The sequence below is a fragment of the Bos indicus x Bos taurus genome, chromosome 22 (assembly GCF_003369695.1).
Source record: "Bos indicus x Bos taurus breed Angus x Brahman F1 hybrid chromosome 22, Bos_hybrid_MaternalHap_v2.0, whole genome shotgun sequence".
Classification (NCBI taxonomy): Eukaryota; Metazoa; Chordata; class Mammalia; order Artiodactyla; family Bovidae; genus Bos; species Bos indicus x Bos taurus.
In genome coordinates, this window is record NC_040097.1 from 28,133,390 (window position 1) to 28,153,166 (window position 19,777).

General features: G+C 40.5%; 1 protein-coding gene across 3 annotated transcripts in view; it reads right to left on the reverse strand.

The window, feature by feature from the left end:
• The window catches only part of FAM19A4 (family with sequence similarity 19 member A4, C-C motif chemokine like), a 175,402-nt gene that overhangs the window by 122,205 nt on the left and 33,420 nt on the right, over positions 1-19,777 (reverse strand). For all 3 annotated transcript variants that reach the window (XM_027523177.1, XM_027523176.1, XM_027523178.1), the window contains exons 2-3: positions 5,497-5,632; positions 289-404 (exon numbers count right to left, since the gene is read on the reverse strand). In XM_027523177.1, coding sequence (XP_027378978.1) covers positions 289-404; positions 5,497-5,510 — 130 coding nt within the window. In that variant the 5' untranslated portion in view covers positions 5,511-5,632. The remainder of the gene's footprint in view (positions 1-288; positions 405-5,496; positions 5,633-19,777) is intronic.

Here is a 19,777-nt window from a genome sequence, read left to right on the forward strand (position 1 = left end):
TGCTGGGTTTCCAGGATTCTTTGAGAAAAATCACTTCCAAAGAATGGACGTGTACCCAGGAAAAGGAAAAGGAAAACCTGGAGAAATCTTAAAAAGATATCTAGAACAAATCTCTTTAAGCATCAAACCATCAAACTGCTTCACCCTGTTGTATTTCATGCTTCCTCTGGTTATTTACACACCAGTCAAGGTTCCTGTCAATTACCTGTGCCTAAAATGTGGGCTTTGACGTTTGAAAGAGTTTTATTAGTTGATCTCAGTGGCGCATGACGAGTTTAAAGGGCTTACCTGTGTGTCCCCGGAGGTGCTGGCTGGAGGCAGACATGAGCTTACAGCACACCATCAACACATAGGCCAGAAAGAGCCAGTGAGACAGCAAGACGGATCTGGCACAGGCTCTCATCCTGGAGAGAAAGCAGGATGCAGGTCAGCGATGGATGGGTGGTGAGAGACTCTGAGCAAACACCGTCCTTAGAAAGTGGGGAGAGCAGAGGAAGATGCTGGGCGATGCACCTCTACCCCTACCTCACCAAAGAGACCAGAGGCCAAGCGAACCTTACATGCACTGTGCATTCACTCAGTTTCCAATACACACCTTTTATAATTAAAAGTTTCTCAAGTTAGCTACATGCCTCAGTGAGAAGTCTATTTATGAACCCCTAGAGCATAGCCTGAGTGGCCCTGATAGAACATGGGGGTTATATACTATTTTATAGCACAAAATTTAAAAAGCAACATACTTTAAGCAGGATTCAAATAAAAGATATGTGGTTTCTGCATGTGAAAGAAACCACAGAAATTCACACACCAGGCCTGAGAACTTTCCCCTGGTTTCTCTGACTGCATATTAATGCCCTTTGGCCTAGAATACTGGCTGAATAGTGGATTAATCCAATCTCAGAGTCTGATGCGAACATGGGCAACTAGAGATAAATGTATAAACAACGTCATACAGATATCAATAGATACATGGATAAAGATGAAATATTATTCAGCAATGAGAATGAAGGAAATCTTGCCATAAACAAAATTTCATATGGACCTTGAGGGCATTGCTGCTAAGCGAAATAAGTCAGATCAACACAAATACTACATAATCTCACTTTTATGTAGAATCTAAAAAAGACAAATTCTGAGAAACAGATTACGTAGCACAGTGGTCAGCAAGGGTTGAGGGTGAGGGAAATTTAGTCAACGGTCAAATCTCCCAGTGACGTGATTAACAAGTTTGGGGATCTAATGTTCAGCATGGTGATTACAGCTCATCTAATAACACTGTCCCATATACTTGAACGTTCTAAGAGGGTAGATCTTAAATGTTCTCATCACAAGAAAGAAACAGTAACTGCGACAGTAAGAAGGTGGTAGCTGATACTATGGTGGGAATCATTTTGCAGCTGATAAACATATTGGATCAATACAATGCACACCTCAAACATACACAGTGTTATGAATCAATTACATCTCAATAAAAACTGGGAAAATATACCTCACTTCATATGAATGGACAGTATCCAAACAGCTGCTCAAAGACAATTCAGTTTACAAATGCGGCTGTGTGGTCTATTCTAAAACACTTCCCTTTCCAAAAAAAAAAGTAAATAAAAAGAAAATAGCTAATATGCATTCTACTTTCTTCCCTAACTTTCTGCGCCTGGTAGGCTGTAGTCCATGGGGTCGCGAAGAGTCAGACACGACTGAGCGACTTCCCTTTCACTTTTCTCTTTCATGCACTGGAGAAGGAAATGGCAACCCACTCCAATGTTCTTGCCTGGAGAATCCCAGGGATGGGGGAGCCTGGTGGGCTGCTGTCTATGGGGTCGCACAGAGTCGGACACGACTGAAGCGACTTAGCAGCAGCAGCAGCACTAGATTAACTTTAGTTTGCTCTTTTTTTAATTAACTTTTTCAAATGGAAGTCCAAGCTCTGGGCATTTGAAACTCCAGTAACACTGGGTTCTGCCTGGCTTCAGGGATAATAGATCCACCACAGAGGATCAAAGGAACTCCCTTTTCATATACAAGATGTATAAACACCCATGGGCAGACGATAAAGACATGGCCTGTGGATTCCTGTTTGAGTAACACTACAGGCAAAGCTTCTGAGGAAATCCTGAAGAAAGGGCCTAACAAGCCCATGACTGCCAACCCCATGGGGTCTCAACCAGAACCCTGACTCTGTGCTCAACAGGAAGTGCAGCCTTGGGGAGCCGGTGGCCACACCACACTCCCAGGAGCAGGCACTGGCCTCTCACAAAGTAGTCACACAGATCTTGTTGAAAGATCTTGTACTGCCCCTGGTTTGAGATTCAGTATGACTCTGAAACAACCACAGTAATACAAGATTCTAAGATTATCTTTGAAGACCATGGTGGCAAAAGGGACTTGAGACAAGTCTCTTTTGATGTCAAGCTTCAAAGCTTGACATCATTTTGCCCTTGGCCTTGGAAATTCCAAGCACTTGAAACTGACAGGAACACTAGGTGCCTCTGCTTTGAAAGACCTGCGTGCACCTTAATTTTGCAAAGCATGTCCTCCGTCTCCCCCACCTCAGCCTCCATGCACGGTGGGTAGAAACCCTGGAATCAGCTCAAAAGGTGGCAAAGAATATGTGCGAGTCTATGTGAGCTTGAGGTGCTAGTATGTAATTACATTTTCACTTCAGAAAATTGATTATTAATTTATTACTCAACAGGGAAAGCATGGAGGTTCAGAATTCTATATATGCTGAGTTTTTGAATGAGGTCCTCTGTCCCCCCTCCCGTATTTTAAAATTCCAGTTGTTAACTCCAGTATCCATTATTAATCTAACTGTTACAAAGGCTTATCCCTCTTACCCAGGGGTTAAATTTCAAATATCTCCCAATAAAAGTGTAGGCTGGCTGGGCCCAAGGCACTGGAGAGTAGTAAGGAAGGTAGAGTCCTGCCTAGGGGCAGCTGCTCCAAGGCAACGCCAGGAATGACTTTTCAAGAGAAGCTGCTTTCTGATACACCGTCTGCACACTTTGAGTCAGCAAGGGGTTCCACTTGTTTTGTTTTAAAAACAGAGTGCAGATCAAACAAAACACATTTGCAAACTGGATCGGGTACCCTAACTTCTGGTTTGTAGCAATCAGTGGCCCAAAAAAGGAAAATTTTAAGGAATCAGATGAATGGAGTACTAGCTTTCTACTGCCATGTAATAAACACTGCCAAATTGAACAGTTTAAAACAATAGGTCTCCAAAGGCCTCTTCACTCTTCTATCCTCCACTTTTTCCTGCTTCATGCGTTGGCTCCTCTGCCTCTAACCACAGTGTTCCACCTGATTTAGAGTCTCCAAATTCAGATGAAGTCTATCAGATGAGCTATAATCTGTCCCACCTAATTTACCAGTGAAGTTCAGTTTCCATGTGTTTATCAGTCACCGCAAGTCCTAAACCTGTCTGGATGGAGTTAACAAAACTGGGAGAGTATGTCTGAGATGATCTGAGTCCCAAATGCTGGGTACCCTAGGAAGTCAACTCTAAGATAGAAGTCTTAGTAATCTTGGACTTAGTAATAATCAGCGGATGACTTAAGGAGTGCTCTAGGGAGTATCACCTGTGAAAGGGGAGGGACAAGAAGAAGGAAAGACAGAAAGAGGAAAAGGCCTCAGATAACCCTCTGGAAAGTTCCAAAGCTCAGATCAAACCAGTCAATCCTAAAGGAAATCAACCCTGAATATTCAATGGAAGGACTGATGCTGAAGCTCCAGAATACTCTGGTCACCTGATGCGAAGAACTGACTCACTGGAAAAGACCTTGATGCTGGGTGAGACTGAAGGCAGGAGGAGAAGGGGAAGACAGAGGATGAGATGGTTTGATGGCATCACGGACTTAATGAGCATGAGTTTGAGCAAATTCCGGGAAATGGTGAAGGACAGGGAAACCTGGCATGCTGCAGTCCATGAGGTTGCAAAGAGTCAGACACGAGTGACTGAACAAACTACACAGCTGAGATGCCCCTTCTCCATGGTCCCAAACTGTGGTGAGGGGTCAGGCCTTTACACCTGAACATCAGGGAAAATCATCTCAGGCAAGGAGGCTCTTTGGATTGCAGACAATTCAAAGACGCTGTAGGCCATCTTCTACAATTCTTCCAATAGTTGAGGGCATGAATCCTTCATTCCTGAAGGGGATGCTGGGTAGGGCAGCACGCTCATTAAAATGTGATGGGAAGAGACTTCAAATATAAACCCTAGCCCAGCCTGGGCCTGCTCTGCCCTCAGCACCATTCTTTTCACTTCTACTGGGTGACACCTCTGTACTGCATTCCCCAGGCTCCTGAATGATCTGGCTCCTACCTGGCTTTCACCAATAAGAGACATTGGTTAGAGCCTGCAGAGTGGAAGGGAAAGGCCATGGTATTTTTCCACCTTCTCTGTCTTGGCAGGGTCAACGGAGTGGCCATTTCTCCTCCATGGTGTCAATTTCCCCCAGAAGGGCCCACTATGACTCCAGCTCCCACGGAAGGCCCTTCCCCACCAAGGCCACTGGCCAGCAGGACTGCCTTCCTCTGTCCCACCAGCCTCAGGATGGCAGGAGCTGTTGCCTGCTGTTGCTCATCTATGGGCTGCCTTTGTGTCTTCTGCTTGACCTCTCTGACTCTCCCATCACACATGTAATCAGTTTCCTGAATTCAATTTCCTGTCCTTCTGCTCCTGGATGGCTTCTGTTCTCCTGGTTGGATTCCAACAACAAACCCCAAATCAAAAGTCTCATGAGCCCCTATTCCAAATCTTGGGAGATCATCCCTGATCTGACTTCTTCATGGAAAATTCTATGTATCAGGGTCTGGGGTGAGTTTGAGAACAAGTATTGCCTAGAACAAGTATCTACTTTAACAACAGCTATGATTCCCTGGAGAAACGCCTATGGCTAGGCGGGCAGCTATTTAGCAATGATTCTTCATTTCATTCCATAATCCAGAGCCCAAGTAAAAAGATATCTCACCTACTACACTTACTGTGGTGCCTCAGACAGTAAAGAATCTGCCTGCAATGCAGGAGACCCAGGTTTGATCCCTGGGTTGGGAAGATTCCCTTGAGAAGGGTATGGCAACCCATTCCAGCATTTCTTGCCTGGAGAATTCCACAGACAGAGGAGCCTGGTGGGCTACAGTCCATGGGGTCACAAAGAATAGGACACAAATGAGTGACTAACACTTTCACTTTTCACTTTCATACCTACTGTGATACTTCAATTTCTCCTACATTGAACATTTTTGTCCAAATGTAAAACAAAATTAGTTTATCTTAAACATATCACCTTTGGCCCTGTGGAATAGCCAAAGTACTGCTTTATCAACTGAAATAATTTCAAAGATCAGAGCTAATTTTTTAAAAATTCTCCATATTTCCAAAAATTCAACATAAAGCTTTTATAAAGGGTCATCAATTCTAAGATATTCCATCTGCCTAAATTCTTTATGCTTCATAAAGATACCATCTCTAGGTATGTGCTAAAATCATTTTACCTTGGAGACTTCATAAAATTTGGTTCCAGTCAAACACAGTTATTTCAGGATGGATTTCAGAGTGACTCCAAGTTCCCATTGGTAGCAAGGACCAACCATTTCAACAGTTCCAAAAAATTATCTTAACTTCATAGACCTATTTAAAATACAAAAAAGACAGGAAGCCATTAGCATTTTAATGTTGAGATGATACAGGTTTTCAGAAGCAAATTTTTTTTTTTTTTTTTTTACAACAACCGTGTTTTCAGGCAAGTGGTAGACAGTCAAACACATCCACATGTGTAAAGGGTCCTAACAGATGGGGATGGAGGGAGGGCGGGAAATACAGAATTCTGCACTTATTAATTAGCCACACAGTAGTTAACAGAATACAATCTTAAAGCAGAAGTTTCCTCTGCAGCAAAGGCATGACCAGGTTGACAGAGGGTACCAAACCACTCATGATGCAAAATTCCACTCTCTCATCAACCATGGGATGAAAATGAAATTGGAGATACTCCAATCCCAAGAGTTCCACAACCTGCCCAAGTTCACAGAGCAGTGGAAAAGCCAGCATGCAGACCTAAGTTTCAATGTTCTGTGATGATGATAAACTATTTGCAAAACACACCACTGTGTATAAAATAGATAACCAAGAAGAACCTAGTGTATAGTACAGGGAAGTAGACCCAATATTATATAATAATCTATAAGGGGGGACATATGTGCACCCATGGCTGACTCATGTTGATGTATGGCAAAACAACCACAATATTGTAAAGTAATTATCCTCCAATTAAAATAAATAAATTACTTTTTAATGAATGGGCTTTATATATACAGGCTTCCCTAGTAGCTCAGATGGTAAAGAATCCACCTATAATGCAGGAGACCCGGGTTTGATCCCCAGGTTGAGAAGATCCCCTGGAGAAAGGAATGGGTTCCTACCCCAGTATTCTTGCCTGGATAATTCCACACAGATAGAGAAGCCAAGTGGGCTACAGTCCATGGGGTCACAAAGAGTCAGACACAACTAAGCAACTTTCATTCATTCACTAATACAGATATAAAACAATTTGCAAGGATGCTTTTTGAAAAATGGTGATGGGACACAGAAGGCAAAAATTTTTCCAACATAAAACACACGAAAATACAAAAAACACTTTTTAACACCATAACTGAGATTCAACATACTCCTTTAATGCACACACCTAAAAAGACTTTTATTCTTAATGAAAACATTTTTCAAGAAGGATTCAGATAACGCCAAAACAAAAGACATTTCAAAAACAAAGGAACATGAAATTACCCGTTTTTAACGTTACCGAGTTAAGTACATCCCTCCAAGGGATGGAGATCAAAGAGAAATAATGATGGGCAACAATAAATATTTAAGCTGCAAATGTGACATACAAATGATCCTTGCGGGCTTCCCAGGTGTTTCAGTGATAAAGAAAACATCTGCCAATGCAGGAGACACGTGTTCGATCCCAGGTCAGGGAAGATTCCCACGTGCCATGGAGCAACTATGCCCATGTGCCACAACTATTGAGCCTGTGCTCCAGAGTCCAAGCATTAGTGAAGTCTGTGCTTCCTAGAGCCTGTGCTCCCCAACAAGAGAAGCCACTGGAATGAGAAGCCTGTGCATCACCACTAACGTGTAATAGCCCCAACTAGCTGCAACTAGAGAAAAGCCTGCGAAGCAATGAAGACCTAGCATAGCCAAAAATAAATAAAATTATTTTTACAAAAGATCCTTGCTCCACAGTCTAATCATTATCGAATCCTGTTGAACCCACTGCAAATGCACCACAAAATACAACTGATAGTTTTCTCTTCTTTGGATGCCCTGGAGGGAATTACAGATGTTTGTCTAGAGGCCTCTTTAGGTGACAGGCTTGAGATCCATCCTTCTGGGGCCACAGGAGACACAGAGGAGGCCATGAGTGATTAGCTCTACGAGAGAGAAGCAGCTTTGAGTAACTGTATAAATGTACGATACTTGGAAAAGAAATCACTGGATAATGTTCGTCTCCCAGATCCTCCAACTTTATTAAGTATGTTTGTCCTGATATCCACCCAAGGGCACAACATGACCTTCTGTTATCGGAAAGAAATACACAGTATAATTTACCAGAACCCATCCTAATGAACTCCCCACATACTGGAAACCAAAATGACCTTTCCTAGCTAATATTTATCTTGTTTTCTTCGCATAAAGGGAACCACTGGGGATTCTCTTTTCAATTCGTTAAAAAAAAAAAAAAAAAGGATTCATCAGCGAAAACAAATGTGATCCAATAGTTCACATGCTAGACAAAAAGCCAGGAGTTTAATTTTAGGCTGAGCAGTAACTCATTCAGTCAGATTTTCCCCGAGTGTACCCTAGGCACTTGCTTAAAAGGATTAACTTTTTCCTGTCATGTCTGAACTTTAGTACATTCAAGACCATCAGTGCTTTTGTGTACAACGTGAAAAGCATGTGTTTCCAGTCACTCTACTTCCCTCCAGGTTGTTTTCCAATGGTGGCACAGTCTTTTCTATCATTCTACTTTAAAAGTCCTTCCTTTTTCTGCTGCTGCTGCTAAGTCGCTTCAGTCGTGTCCGACTCTGTGCAACCCCATAGATGGCAGCCCACCAGGCTCCTCCATCCCTCGGATTCTCCAGGCAAGAACATTGGAGTGGGCAGTCCATCCCTTCTCCAGGGGATCTTTCCAACCAGGGACTGAACCCGGGTCTCCTGAATTGCAGGCGGATTCTTGACCATCTGAGCCACCAGGGAAGCCCTACTGTACAGCACAGAGAACTATATCCAATATCCTGTGATAAACCATAATGGAAAAGAATCTAAAAAAAGAATATATATTCTGTGTGTGTGTAAATACATACACACACATAATTGAATCACTTTGTTATACAGCAGAAATTAATACAACATTGTAAATCAATAATACTTCAATAAGATATTATTACTTATTAATACAATATTATTATATTATATAATACTAAAATAAAAATATTCAAACTAAAAAAAAAGTCATTCATTTTTAAAGAGTCTGGGTGTTTACAATGATGAATGACATTGCCATATCTAGACTAAGAACAATTTTAAATGTGTCTGGTCCAATTCCAACTGTTGGAATGAGAAAAAAAAAACAGCATTTGCGTGCTGGGTTACATTTTTCATCTTTCACCTTATACACTGGTCTTATGTGGAGACAGTCACTTTTCTTCTCTTTTTTTTTTTTTGACAGTCATTTTTCTACAAAAGAGCAGGATGCCTGTTCATGTTCCCTGGTACCAAGAAACTCTGAGCTTCCCAGGCAGAGGAGACCATTCTTCAGATGTTTAATTTATTTCTGTTGTACCCAAGAAAGAAGTCAGCCTACACCCGATTTCTTATCAAGGAAATAGTGAGGTTCCGCCTTTCTTTTCTCTTGATCTACTTGCCTTCACTATTAGCAGAGTGAATTCCTTGAAGGATTATTTTGGGAAATACAGCTATTGACTTGCTGTAGATAAGCACCCTCAGAGTATCTCTTATATCAGTTTTGCCATACCCACCTCACTCCACAGATGTCAATTTATGCAGCATGACGTTCTTATCTTTTCATTCTAAAACCCTACAGTGATGAAATACCACATTCCTTTTAAAACCACAATTCACAATGACCTTAAACCTGGACCTAATCACGAGGAAAAATGCCAAACGTTTGACTAATTTAAATGTGAGATACTTTCTGCAAAGTAATTGCTCCTTAAAAACTGTCAAGGTTATTAAACACCAAAATAATCTGAGGAATTGTTCCAAATGAAGGAATGATACATGGCAACCAAATGAAATGGTGATCCTATGCTGCATCTTAGATCAGAAATAAAAACACACGCATAGTCATTCTCAAATGAACCGCATGCACAATCACACACACACACACATATATACACACACATTTATCTATAAAGGACACTACTGGGGCAAATAACAATTTCTGAATATAGCCTATTGATTACACTACAGTGTCATATCAAATTAAATTAGTTAAGAGAATGTCCCTGTTATTAAAATATACCCTGAAATATTTAAGGAAAAAAGGGCAACTGTCTTGAATTTACTATCAAATGATTCTGAGAGGAAAAAGGGAAGAGGAAAGGAAGGAAAACCGAATGAATGAATGACCAGAAAAACAAATGAACAAAATGTAAGCAACTGATGAATCTAGGAATTCTTTGTATGATTCCTCCAACTTTTCATTACATCAGAAATTATATCAAAATAAGACAATAGATGTTCACTAAAAAGAACGGTTTTATCACATATACTAAAATGATTCAGAACTTATTACCATTCTTAAACCATAAGAGGAGTTGATAGTTGAAATGTTCTGGCTCATCAGACTTTCTTAATACTCACTGAAGACCCCAGAGGAAGTTCATCTACTTTTATTTAAAAAGCACTTTCATAGGAACACCTTCTGTAAACACATTTGGGTGTTTTTTTGCTATTCCTTTAAAAATGTCATACTGGTTTACCATTTCTCAAGCTGTTAGTTCATACAATATTCTCATGTAATTAAAATATCTTCAAGGACATTTAATAGAATATAACATTCAATAACATTGAAAAACTGTTGCTATTCAATGTGTTCCTTTGGTCAAAAGTCTATCAGTTGTATAAGAAGTATAGGAGATTGATACTATGTGCTCCTAATCTCTCTTACTAATTAAAAATGTATTCGATGAGAAAAAATAGCACTTTCATAGTGTTTACTATGGTTCAGTGATTGTGCAAGTACTTTAAAATAATAACTCACTTAAAAGTAGGATTTATTTCTATCCTGCTATGCAGATGAAGACAGTGAGACACAGATAGGTCAAGGGGTTTGCCCGAGGTCGCTCAGCTAGCAAGTGGCTAAGCCGAGATTCAAATGCAAGCCATCTAGCACCAAGGAATCTACTGTTTCAATTCTTATCAAAATATTTTCAAAGAGTATTAGTCCTTTTCATGCTTTTTTAAATAGACTGAAAATAACTCTTTCTTCAGGAATTCAAGGCAATGGTCATCAAGATAAAAGTAAAAATTTTGTCTGTGGATCCATATGAGTAGACCACTGGACTGAATAAGGACCAGATCCTGGCTTGGAGCCTCTGTTATTTTTTCAGTTCAGTTCAGTTCAGTCACTCAGTCGTGTCCGACTCTTTGTTATTTTTTATTAACCCCTAAATAATTTTTGCCTCATCTCTGAAAAGCTGGTGAATAAAAGTGATTCTGACTTGCTACAGGGTTCTGCCTTACTACAGGTTTATTCAAGGCTTAAGGTCACTTTCCAAATTAAGACCAAACATACAAGAATTCTGAAGACCTTGAGCACTTAAGCTGCCATTTTTCAAACAGATGGAAAAACAACCACACTTTAGATCAGAACGCCTCAAAGACACTTGGATGAAAATACAGCAGAGCCGGAACATAAGCCTATATGACTTCTGTCAATTTCCATGAAGGAATTCAGCACTGACACAAAACAAAGCAGAATTCTGTCGGTGCATCCACGCAGACTCATTTCCTGCCAAGAAATCCAGGAGCAATTCTGTGACGGTATAGCAAGGTAGATTCTCACTTAAAAACCAAATAGACACGCTTGCACCATTGCCATTTCCTGCCTGCCCACTCACCTAGGAGGTTTCCAAGCCCCGTCTTGCTTTACCAGCAGAGTAGCGATGCTTGAATAATGAGCTATTTTCAGATTCACCATTAGTGCAGCTGACCTCCTGGAGTGGGATCTACTGGGATGACCTGGTAACTGTGGTTCTCAGCCCCTCGGGTATCAGGGCACAAGTAGGACTAATTTTTCCAGCTAATGATGTAATAGGTGACATCCTTAAACAAGTTTAAACATCGCGTTAAATCATTTTTTCACACTAATTTCAAATCAGTCAAGGTAGAAGATGATACAGCTGAGAAAGTTCACCTCTATCCTCCAGAGGTGAAACTAGCAACCTGAGATTTGGATGTATAAAACAGAGTTTTATGAGTGGAAAAGGGGTGAAAAGATGGTTCCATTAAGCAAGAATTGTGTCTTATAACCAATGGAAATTTTGAAAGAGAAGTTGTCTCCATGAAATAATTCATCATTTCTTTAGACAGAGAGGAGGAAATAGGTTTCCATTTCATGTTGTGTTTATATAATACAACCACACTGATTTGTCTTCTAGAAATTCTCAAACCGCTTTTCCACAAAAGTATGCAAACCAAGCGCAACCTCTCTCTTGACAAATTTACGCAGGAACAAGACAAGTATTAATGAACATTTTATATTTAAAAGGCTTCTGATGAAAGTAAATGTACTTAATAGGTTATTGACACTTTTATGAATGTATTTCAAGCCCTGATACTCAGCTAAAGCCTCAGCTGAGCTCTCACTTATAACTGTCACATGATGCATAGAATTACTTTGTAATTTAGAGCATGCTTACTGTCACACGTTCAAAAGGACAGGTTTCTCTGCCAAAATGCAGTATACTCATGCCATTAAGTTGCTTTTCTATTGCTGCCTAAAAATATCAATGAGGAACTTACTCATTCATCTTACAACATGCTGTAAATATGTTTAGAACTTAAAAGGTTCTAAGTGAGTCATTAAAGACAATAGCTGTGTCTGGTACAGAATTGTATAAAATTTTACACGTGGCATTTTAATTTTATGTGTTGCCAATACCATCTTACTTAAATTAGGTTGTAGAGTTCTTCAAAAGGGCCCTCTTGGTCAGAGATGATTTAAACAAATTAAACAGACACACTGTGATCTCAAAAGGTTCACATTCTGTCACTGTAAGAACCGAGAAACTCCTTACAACCATGCAGCATCTTTATTTCTATGCAGTGACATGGTCCTTTCTAATGGAAGTATGGCCAGTGCCTTCTGTTAGTGAAGAAAAACTCTAGCCTACAAGTGACTATGAACTGTCCAAAGCACTCATCACTAAGTGACGATGGTTCACTGAGTCAGTCTACACAAAACACAGAAAACAAACCCGTGAGTGACATAAAATACAAAACGCACTCACCAAATTCAGGGACACTCAACACGATTCCACAGCTTGTTGTCCAAGTGAAACTGCCCAGGTCTGGGGCTGAACTAATGTGAGCGGTAATGGCAATTTAGCCATAAATCTCTCAAGGCCCAATTATCCTCACGTCTAAGGGTTTCTTTTAATTGGACCAGTTTTTAATTGGACATTTTCCTCCCATTTCTCATTTTTCAAAGCATCAAAACAGTGTCTAAGGATTTTATTTAGCATAATAAATAACCAACATAATATTTTGAAGGCTACTCACAAGTTGCCAAGTACCTGAACTTTTATTTTAAAAGTTTTTGTGTGATATGATCTAACTTATACGTTATATTATAAAAAATAAAGCAAGCTAAACATAATGAAAGTCAAAGTTGCTCAGTCACGTCCAACTCTTTGCGACCCCATGGACTATACAGTCCACGGAATTCTCCAGGCCAGAATACTGGAGTGGGAGCCTTTCCCTTCTCCAGGGGATCTTCCCAACCCAGGGATTGAACCCATAATAGGCAGATTCTTTACCAGCTGAGCTGTCAGGGAAGCGCTAAGCTGTATATAATAGAATGCAAAAGTAGAATTCTGTGACTATTCAATAGTTACATTGCTCGGGTCGGGGCTGGCCATTTACAAACAGAACATTACCCTCTTGAGGGGAGGGGATGGTATCTTACTTCACTTCTATGCTAACCTCTAACATAATGCTCTGCACACCAAGGGTGTTAAATACAGTTTGTTAAATAAATGAATAAAGTCTCTAGTTTTACTCCCAAATGAATGGTCATTTCACTTCTATGCTTCCCTAATTCCTTACCTGTAAACTAATATAGTTAAACGACACAATTACCAATGTATGTTCAACCACCAGCTATGACAATGACTCACAGAGCATTTTAGGGAAAACACGGGAAGTTTCAGCTATTGATAACATACAGGTCATGGATATATATACACAGTAAATTCAACTGCGACAGGATTGCACAGCAAGACAATGCCCATCACAGGCAATATTGACCATTTTAATCCATTAGTGAGATAAATGCTTCTTAAAAGCTGTATCAGAACCATTATTAAATTTCCAACCTTAAAAATTCATCTTTTGTTTGACAACAGTGCCCTCTTGTGGCAAAAAGGGAAGTCTTCTGAAAGTGCTAACATGTTACTTGATTTATAATGGATATTTTTATTATAAGTGCAGTTTTCATTTTTTTAATAAAGTCATTTTAAAACAGTATGCAAACCATCCTTAAAGAAGCATAAGATATGAAATAAATTAAACAGCAATTTAAATTGTATCACAAAAAAATTCAAATCAAAATATGGTAAAAAGCTTCTAAATGAAATGGTAATTATTTATACAGAAAACTACACATAATAAACACAAGCCTAATGAGATTCAATATTTATTGGTTCTCCCTGTTGCTTTTATAACACAAATCCATGATATCATCTATCAAAGCTCTCCAAGCTACTTAAAGATCCTGTAAACATTCAGCTTATATATACAAAAGCCTACTGAGTTCTGGCTTAATACTAGGACGTGCTTAGGGAAATCAAGAATAAGACTAATTCCTGTCTATCCAAAAATGACAAACCAACTGCAATAGACATACATGGGGCAACCAAGAGAGCAGGTCAATAATATTTGCCATTGTCTTTTGATGGACCTAGAGACTGTCCGTACTGAGTGAAGTAAGAGAGAGAAAGAGAAAACATTGTATGACAACCCTTACATGTGGAATCTAAAAAGAAATTATACAAATGAACTTATTTACAAAACAGAAACAGATACATAGATTTATAGAATGAACTTATGGTTGCCAAGGGAGAAGGATGAGGGAAAAGGACAAGGAGTTTGGGATGGACATGTACACACTGCTATATTTTAAATGGATAACCAACAAGGCCCTACTGTATAGCATAGCAAATTGTGCTCAATGTTATGAGGCAGCCTGGATGGGACGGGAGTTTGGGGGAGAAGGGATACATGTATATGTATGGCTGAGTCCCTTTGCTATTCACCTGAAACTATCACATTGTTAATCAGCTATACTCCATCAAAATTAAAAGTTTAAAAAAATTTACTATTGTCTTTTTGAATAATGAAAATAGAAGAATAAGATCACTGAGGACTGCTGCAATCCAGGAAAACTTCCTGGAAGAGACAACAACACACAGGAGTAAAAAAGGAATGTTTGGGGAAAAGAGTAAAGAGGTGTTCAGGAATTTAAAAAATTTGGTTTGGTTGGTTGGTCATTGATGAGGGGAAAAGATCTGCACATGTGTGTGAGTTTGTTTTGTCTTGTCCTGATTTGATCTGGTGGCGGAGAAGAAAGGGCCACTAAAGGAAACCACACAGAGAAAGGGGGAAGGGAGAGGAGGTAGGTATGGTGGGCTGACCCCATGCGGAAGTCATACAGAACAGGTGAGCAGTCTCCCAGGTCCTATCCACACTCAGTGGGTCACCTCTTCATGACTCCTTAAACAAGTAGTTTTTGATCAGTTCTTGAACCAGGTCTTGTGTTGGGTGCCAGGCATGGATGATGGATAAAGTCCCGGGTACCCTGGGGTTTGCACTATAGTGTGGGAAGACAGACAGACAGGTAAACAAGTGTGAATAACGGAACTGTTGTTGTTGAGTCACTCAGTTGTGTCTGATTCTTTGCAACCCCACGGACTGCAGCACACCAGGCTTCCCTGTCCTTCACCATCTCCCAGAACTTGCTCAAACTCAAGTCCATTGAGTTAAGGATGCCATCCAACCATCTCATCCTCTGTCGTCCCCTTCTCCTTCCTGCCATCAATCTTTTCCAGCATCAGGGTCTTTTCCAATGAGTCTTCTCTTTGCATCAAGTGGCCAAAGTATTGGAGCTTCAGCTTCAGCATCAGTCCTTCCAATGAATCTTCATTGGAAAGTAACTGTGGGTTCAGATTAAGTATGACAGAGAAAACAATAGTCAGTAGTGTAACAGGAACCAGCTGGGTTTGGAGGAAGAGAGGCTCCTGGACTGGGTGCTTAGGGAAGGCCTCTCTGAGAAGGTCATCTTGACATGATGACAAATGATAGAATGTGACTTCTTGGGGAAGAAGAGAAACAGGAAGAGAAACAGCTCTGCCCTGTAGGAGTCTAAAGTCCAAACAAGCTGGATATGGTCAGAAGCAGAGGGGCTGCAGGACAGTGAGCAGGGCAAAGAGCGGTAGGGGGTGACGTCAGGGAGATCCCAAGAGCAGATCACAAGGGAGCTTGCCAGTAACAGCGTGGAGTTGGGATTTGGCTCCAGATGGAATGTGAGAGCTGTAAGCACAAGGGAAACGGGAGATGGTTTAGGTTTGCACAAGAGCTCTAAAGCTGCTGGTGCAGAAGGCCCTCTGGGAGGCAAAAGCAGAAAAATGAGAGACTACTGCAGACTAAGGTCTCAACCTAGAAGTACAAGAGAATGAATCTGACCAGATGTCTGGAGAGCAGAGCAATAATGAAGTCAGGCCTCTTGAGGAACAGTTTTGCTCACATACAATCCTGGATATCTTAGACACTCCATGTGCAGTTAATTCAAACTACTGAATTAACATCCAAGGTTCAGGTCTCAGGTCTCGGTACCAAGAATACTAGTTTTTATCTATGCAATTGTACATCCTATAATCCATTGTTTTTACTCTTCACTTTAGCTACTAGGAAGCTCAGAGTCAAATTTAGAGTCCACCTTTAGTAAGTGAAGAGGACCGCTCACCAAGCATATCATAGGCTAACCTTCTGCTTTGTTGTCCTTACCATCCCTTTATGTCCGATTTCATAAAATATTTTTAAAAGTTTTCTCAAATCTGCTTTGATGGAGACAGATACAAATACATGAATATGTAAACAAGACACCATATGCTTTAACAGGTCCAGCATGTTCTGTCTCTTCCTATAATTCCCTTTTTTCAACCCATTCTACTTGCCAGACCAAAAGTCAAAATGTCCACCATGGCATGGTTACCTCAGGGAAAAGCATTATTTCCAAATAATAAAATGAAAAATATTACCTAGACTTACATAGCATAGAAACTAACAGGAGGTAAATCACTTTGGGATTCACTGATGAATTTCCTGGTAGATTGCAGGGTCTGAGCAAATAGGACAAAGGATACAAGGTTTGGTTTAAGGTGAGTAAGAATGTGAGAAACAAGGTTTAGTGTCTGCAGGTCAGAGAAGTGAATGCAGTCAAGGGACCCAAAAGAAGACAAGGTGAAAAAGGATGGGATGGGAAGGGACTCAAGAACACATGTTTAACAAAGATCAGTCCTAGCCAGCAGTGACTCGTAACCAATCACTCCTTCCCTTATTAAGATCATGGGCTTCCCAGGTAGTTCAAATGGTAAAGAATCTGCCTGCGATGCAGGAGACCTGGATTCGATCCCTGGGTTGGGAAGATCCCCTGGAGAAGGGAACGGCTACCCACTCCAGTATTCTTGCATGGAAAATTCCATGGACAGAGAAGCCTTGGTGGGCTATTTAGTCCATAGGGTCGCAAAGAGTAAGGCACGGCTGAGAGACTAACACATATATAATATATAATCTAAGAATCCAGAAAAGTATTCACAGGAGCTATAAAACACTAGAAAGTCTTATCTATTTTGTATCTTAAGTCTAAAAAAGAGAATCAAGGAATCTGACATAGAGATAATAATTTAGCAGCTGGATACACCAAGCCTAACATTAGAAGAGACACCATCACTTCTCATCTCATAGAACCCTCAGAACAACCCACAGGGCAGTTTTACTTCATTTTGTTTTAAATCTCCAACATGGGACAATATAAGTAATTCTAGTTACCCAAGAGCACAAAGCAAGTAAGTAGTGGACCCAGGGCTCCAAACGAAACTGGGAGAGTCCCCATATGGGAGGAAAAGGGAAGGGAGAATAGAAAAAGGTCTGGGAAAGCTAGAGACAGGGCTGGGAGTGGAAAGTCGTTAGCCAAGGCTGTTTCAAGACTGGAATTCACAGTACAGAAAGTCCAACCCAGAATGTCTCCCATTTCAATACTGGAGCTGTTAAGACAGAGTCCTCCTAACAACTGGCCATATTGGAGGAAGGTCACATAATTTCAGTCACATATCCACTTTTTCTTATGTAAACACTACAGAATACATGGAATGCCTAGCAAACATTTCCAGTGAAAATTTACCATCTGACTTAATGTGCACTTTAAGTACAAAAAAACACCAAGAGTCATAAACATTTGAAACCAAAAAAGAACCCCCTCGTTAGTAAGTTTTAGTATCAATTACTTGTTGAATTGATAGTATTTTAGATATGGTGGGTTAAATAAAATATACCATGAAATTTAAAAGCAAAATTCAGGCTTCTAGGTGTCACCACAAGTTGTTATCTACAGACAATAGATTCTGGATTATTTGTTTTCCTCATTTGGAAAAATCTTTTGGTTTTCACAGCAGCTATCTTCAACTCCTCCTATGGTTTGACATCACTGCCTTAGAAAAGGTCTATGAGGCCATTCCTCTTATTCTGGCTCTAAAAAAAGACACAGCCCACAAGGAGCCAGATGCGATGCACCGTAGTCAGAATCTGCGTTCTAAGACATTTCTATGTTGCATTCACATTTCCATGTAAGAATTCACTAATCATGCTTCCTTTGGGCATCAGGGAAACATTCTGGCAGCAAGGACACCCATATAATGAAATATCAGGTCATGATGCCATAATTCCAATGCACAAGAGACACAACACACACTTTAGGAGACTTTTAAAGCAGAAAAACACGGGAAGTGAGCAAGAATGATTTCTCTTTCCAGGGACGAGTTTAGGCCCTTTAGGTATCAAATGAACTCTTCACCCTCAGAAGGGAGAAATGTGGGTGAAAATAAAGATTACCATCATCTGCTGCTTAACATAAAAATGCACAAAGCTGCAGATCTATCTTTGTGACCTATAGGACCTTCATCCTTTAATTAAAATGACAGAGTTCCCTGAAAACCCATCAATTACAGTCAATGTCGAAGTATTTTTGGTAACTGGGGCCAAGGGAGCAGAAACAATAGAATTCTAACATGAGCCGAGAGAACTTTCCTGTCCTGGAACTTAGAATGGAGGCTGAGAGACAGCTGATCATTCTAGAACAGGCTGCTAAAGGAGGCAGGTACACATTTGGGGGTTGAGGGTGGTCAGGCTGCTCTCATCACGTGCAGTGGGGACAAAGAAAGCCCGTGAGATCGGCACAGATGTGCCAAGAGCAGACATGACCCAGGAGAGCATGATCATGACCCTGAAAGTCATTCTGTTTTTAGCCTTTCCTTAGCTTGCCTTCATCCCTTCTTCTGGGTTTCTCAAGAATGGCTATAACTTTTCAAAAAACAGTAACAGTTTTCATCTTTGTTTGACCTTGCTGGAATGAATTTTTAATTGAATCCAAAGAGAACTGTCCCACTTCATAGACAGGGAAACTGAGCGTCTAGGAATTATCTTCCCCAGGTGGCAAACCTAACCAGTGATAGAGTTGGGCTTCCCACCCAAGCCTTCTAACCAAGAGCCACTCTGTCTGCACTATCCATTTGGTAACTGTTAGTCGTGTGTGGTCACTAAGGTTTAAATGAACTTAAGTGAAGTCAAATTTACAGAACATTCCCACCACAGCAGAAAGTGTCATGGGATGGGGCTGGGTTCCTGAAGGTACAATGTTTTTCTTTTTTTAAGATTTTGATTTTTTAAAGTCTTTATTGAATCTGTTACAATATTGCTTCTGTTTCATGTTTTGTTTTTTTGGCCATCAGACATGTGAGATCTTAGCTCCCCAACCAGGGATGGAACTCACATCCCCTGGGCTGGAAGGCGAACTCTTTAACCACTGGACTGCCAGGGAAGTTCCAGGAACAATGTTCTTCATATGTAAAATCTGAAACTGCAAAAGCTCACTTCAGCCACTCTACTAAAAGCAGTGGGACCCACTGGAAAGTGGACAGATATCTCACCATCCCAAACCTTGGGTTCCCATCTACACCCCTTCATAGCCTTTCAATGGGCAAACCATTCAACCTTTCCTAACCTCAGGTTCTTCATCTTGAATACTGATTTAAAAATAACTTCTCAGGTTACTGGGTGATTCAAGTGAGGCACACCTTTCCAATGTCTAAAACCAGGCATTCACCCCTCCCTCCCTTTTATCCCCACCATCATTTCTTTCGGTCAATACCTATACAGCTCACTTTGTGTATGCACATTCCAGTTATAATCTTGTCTTTG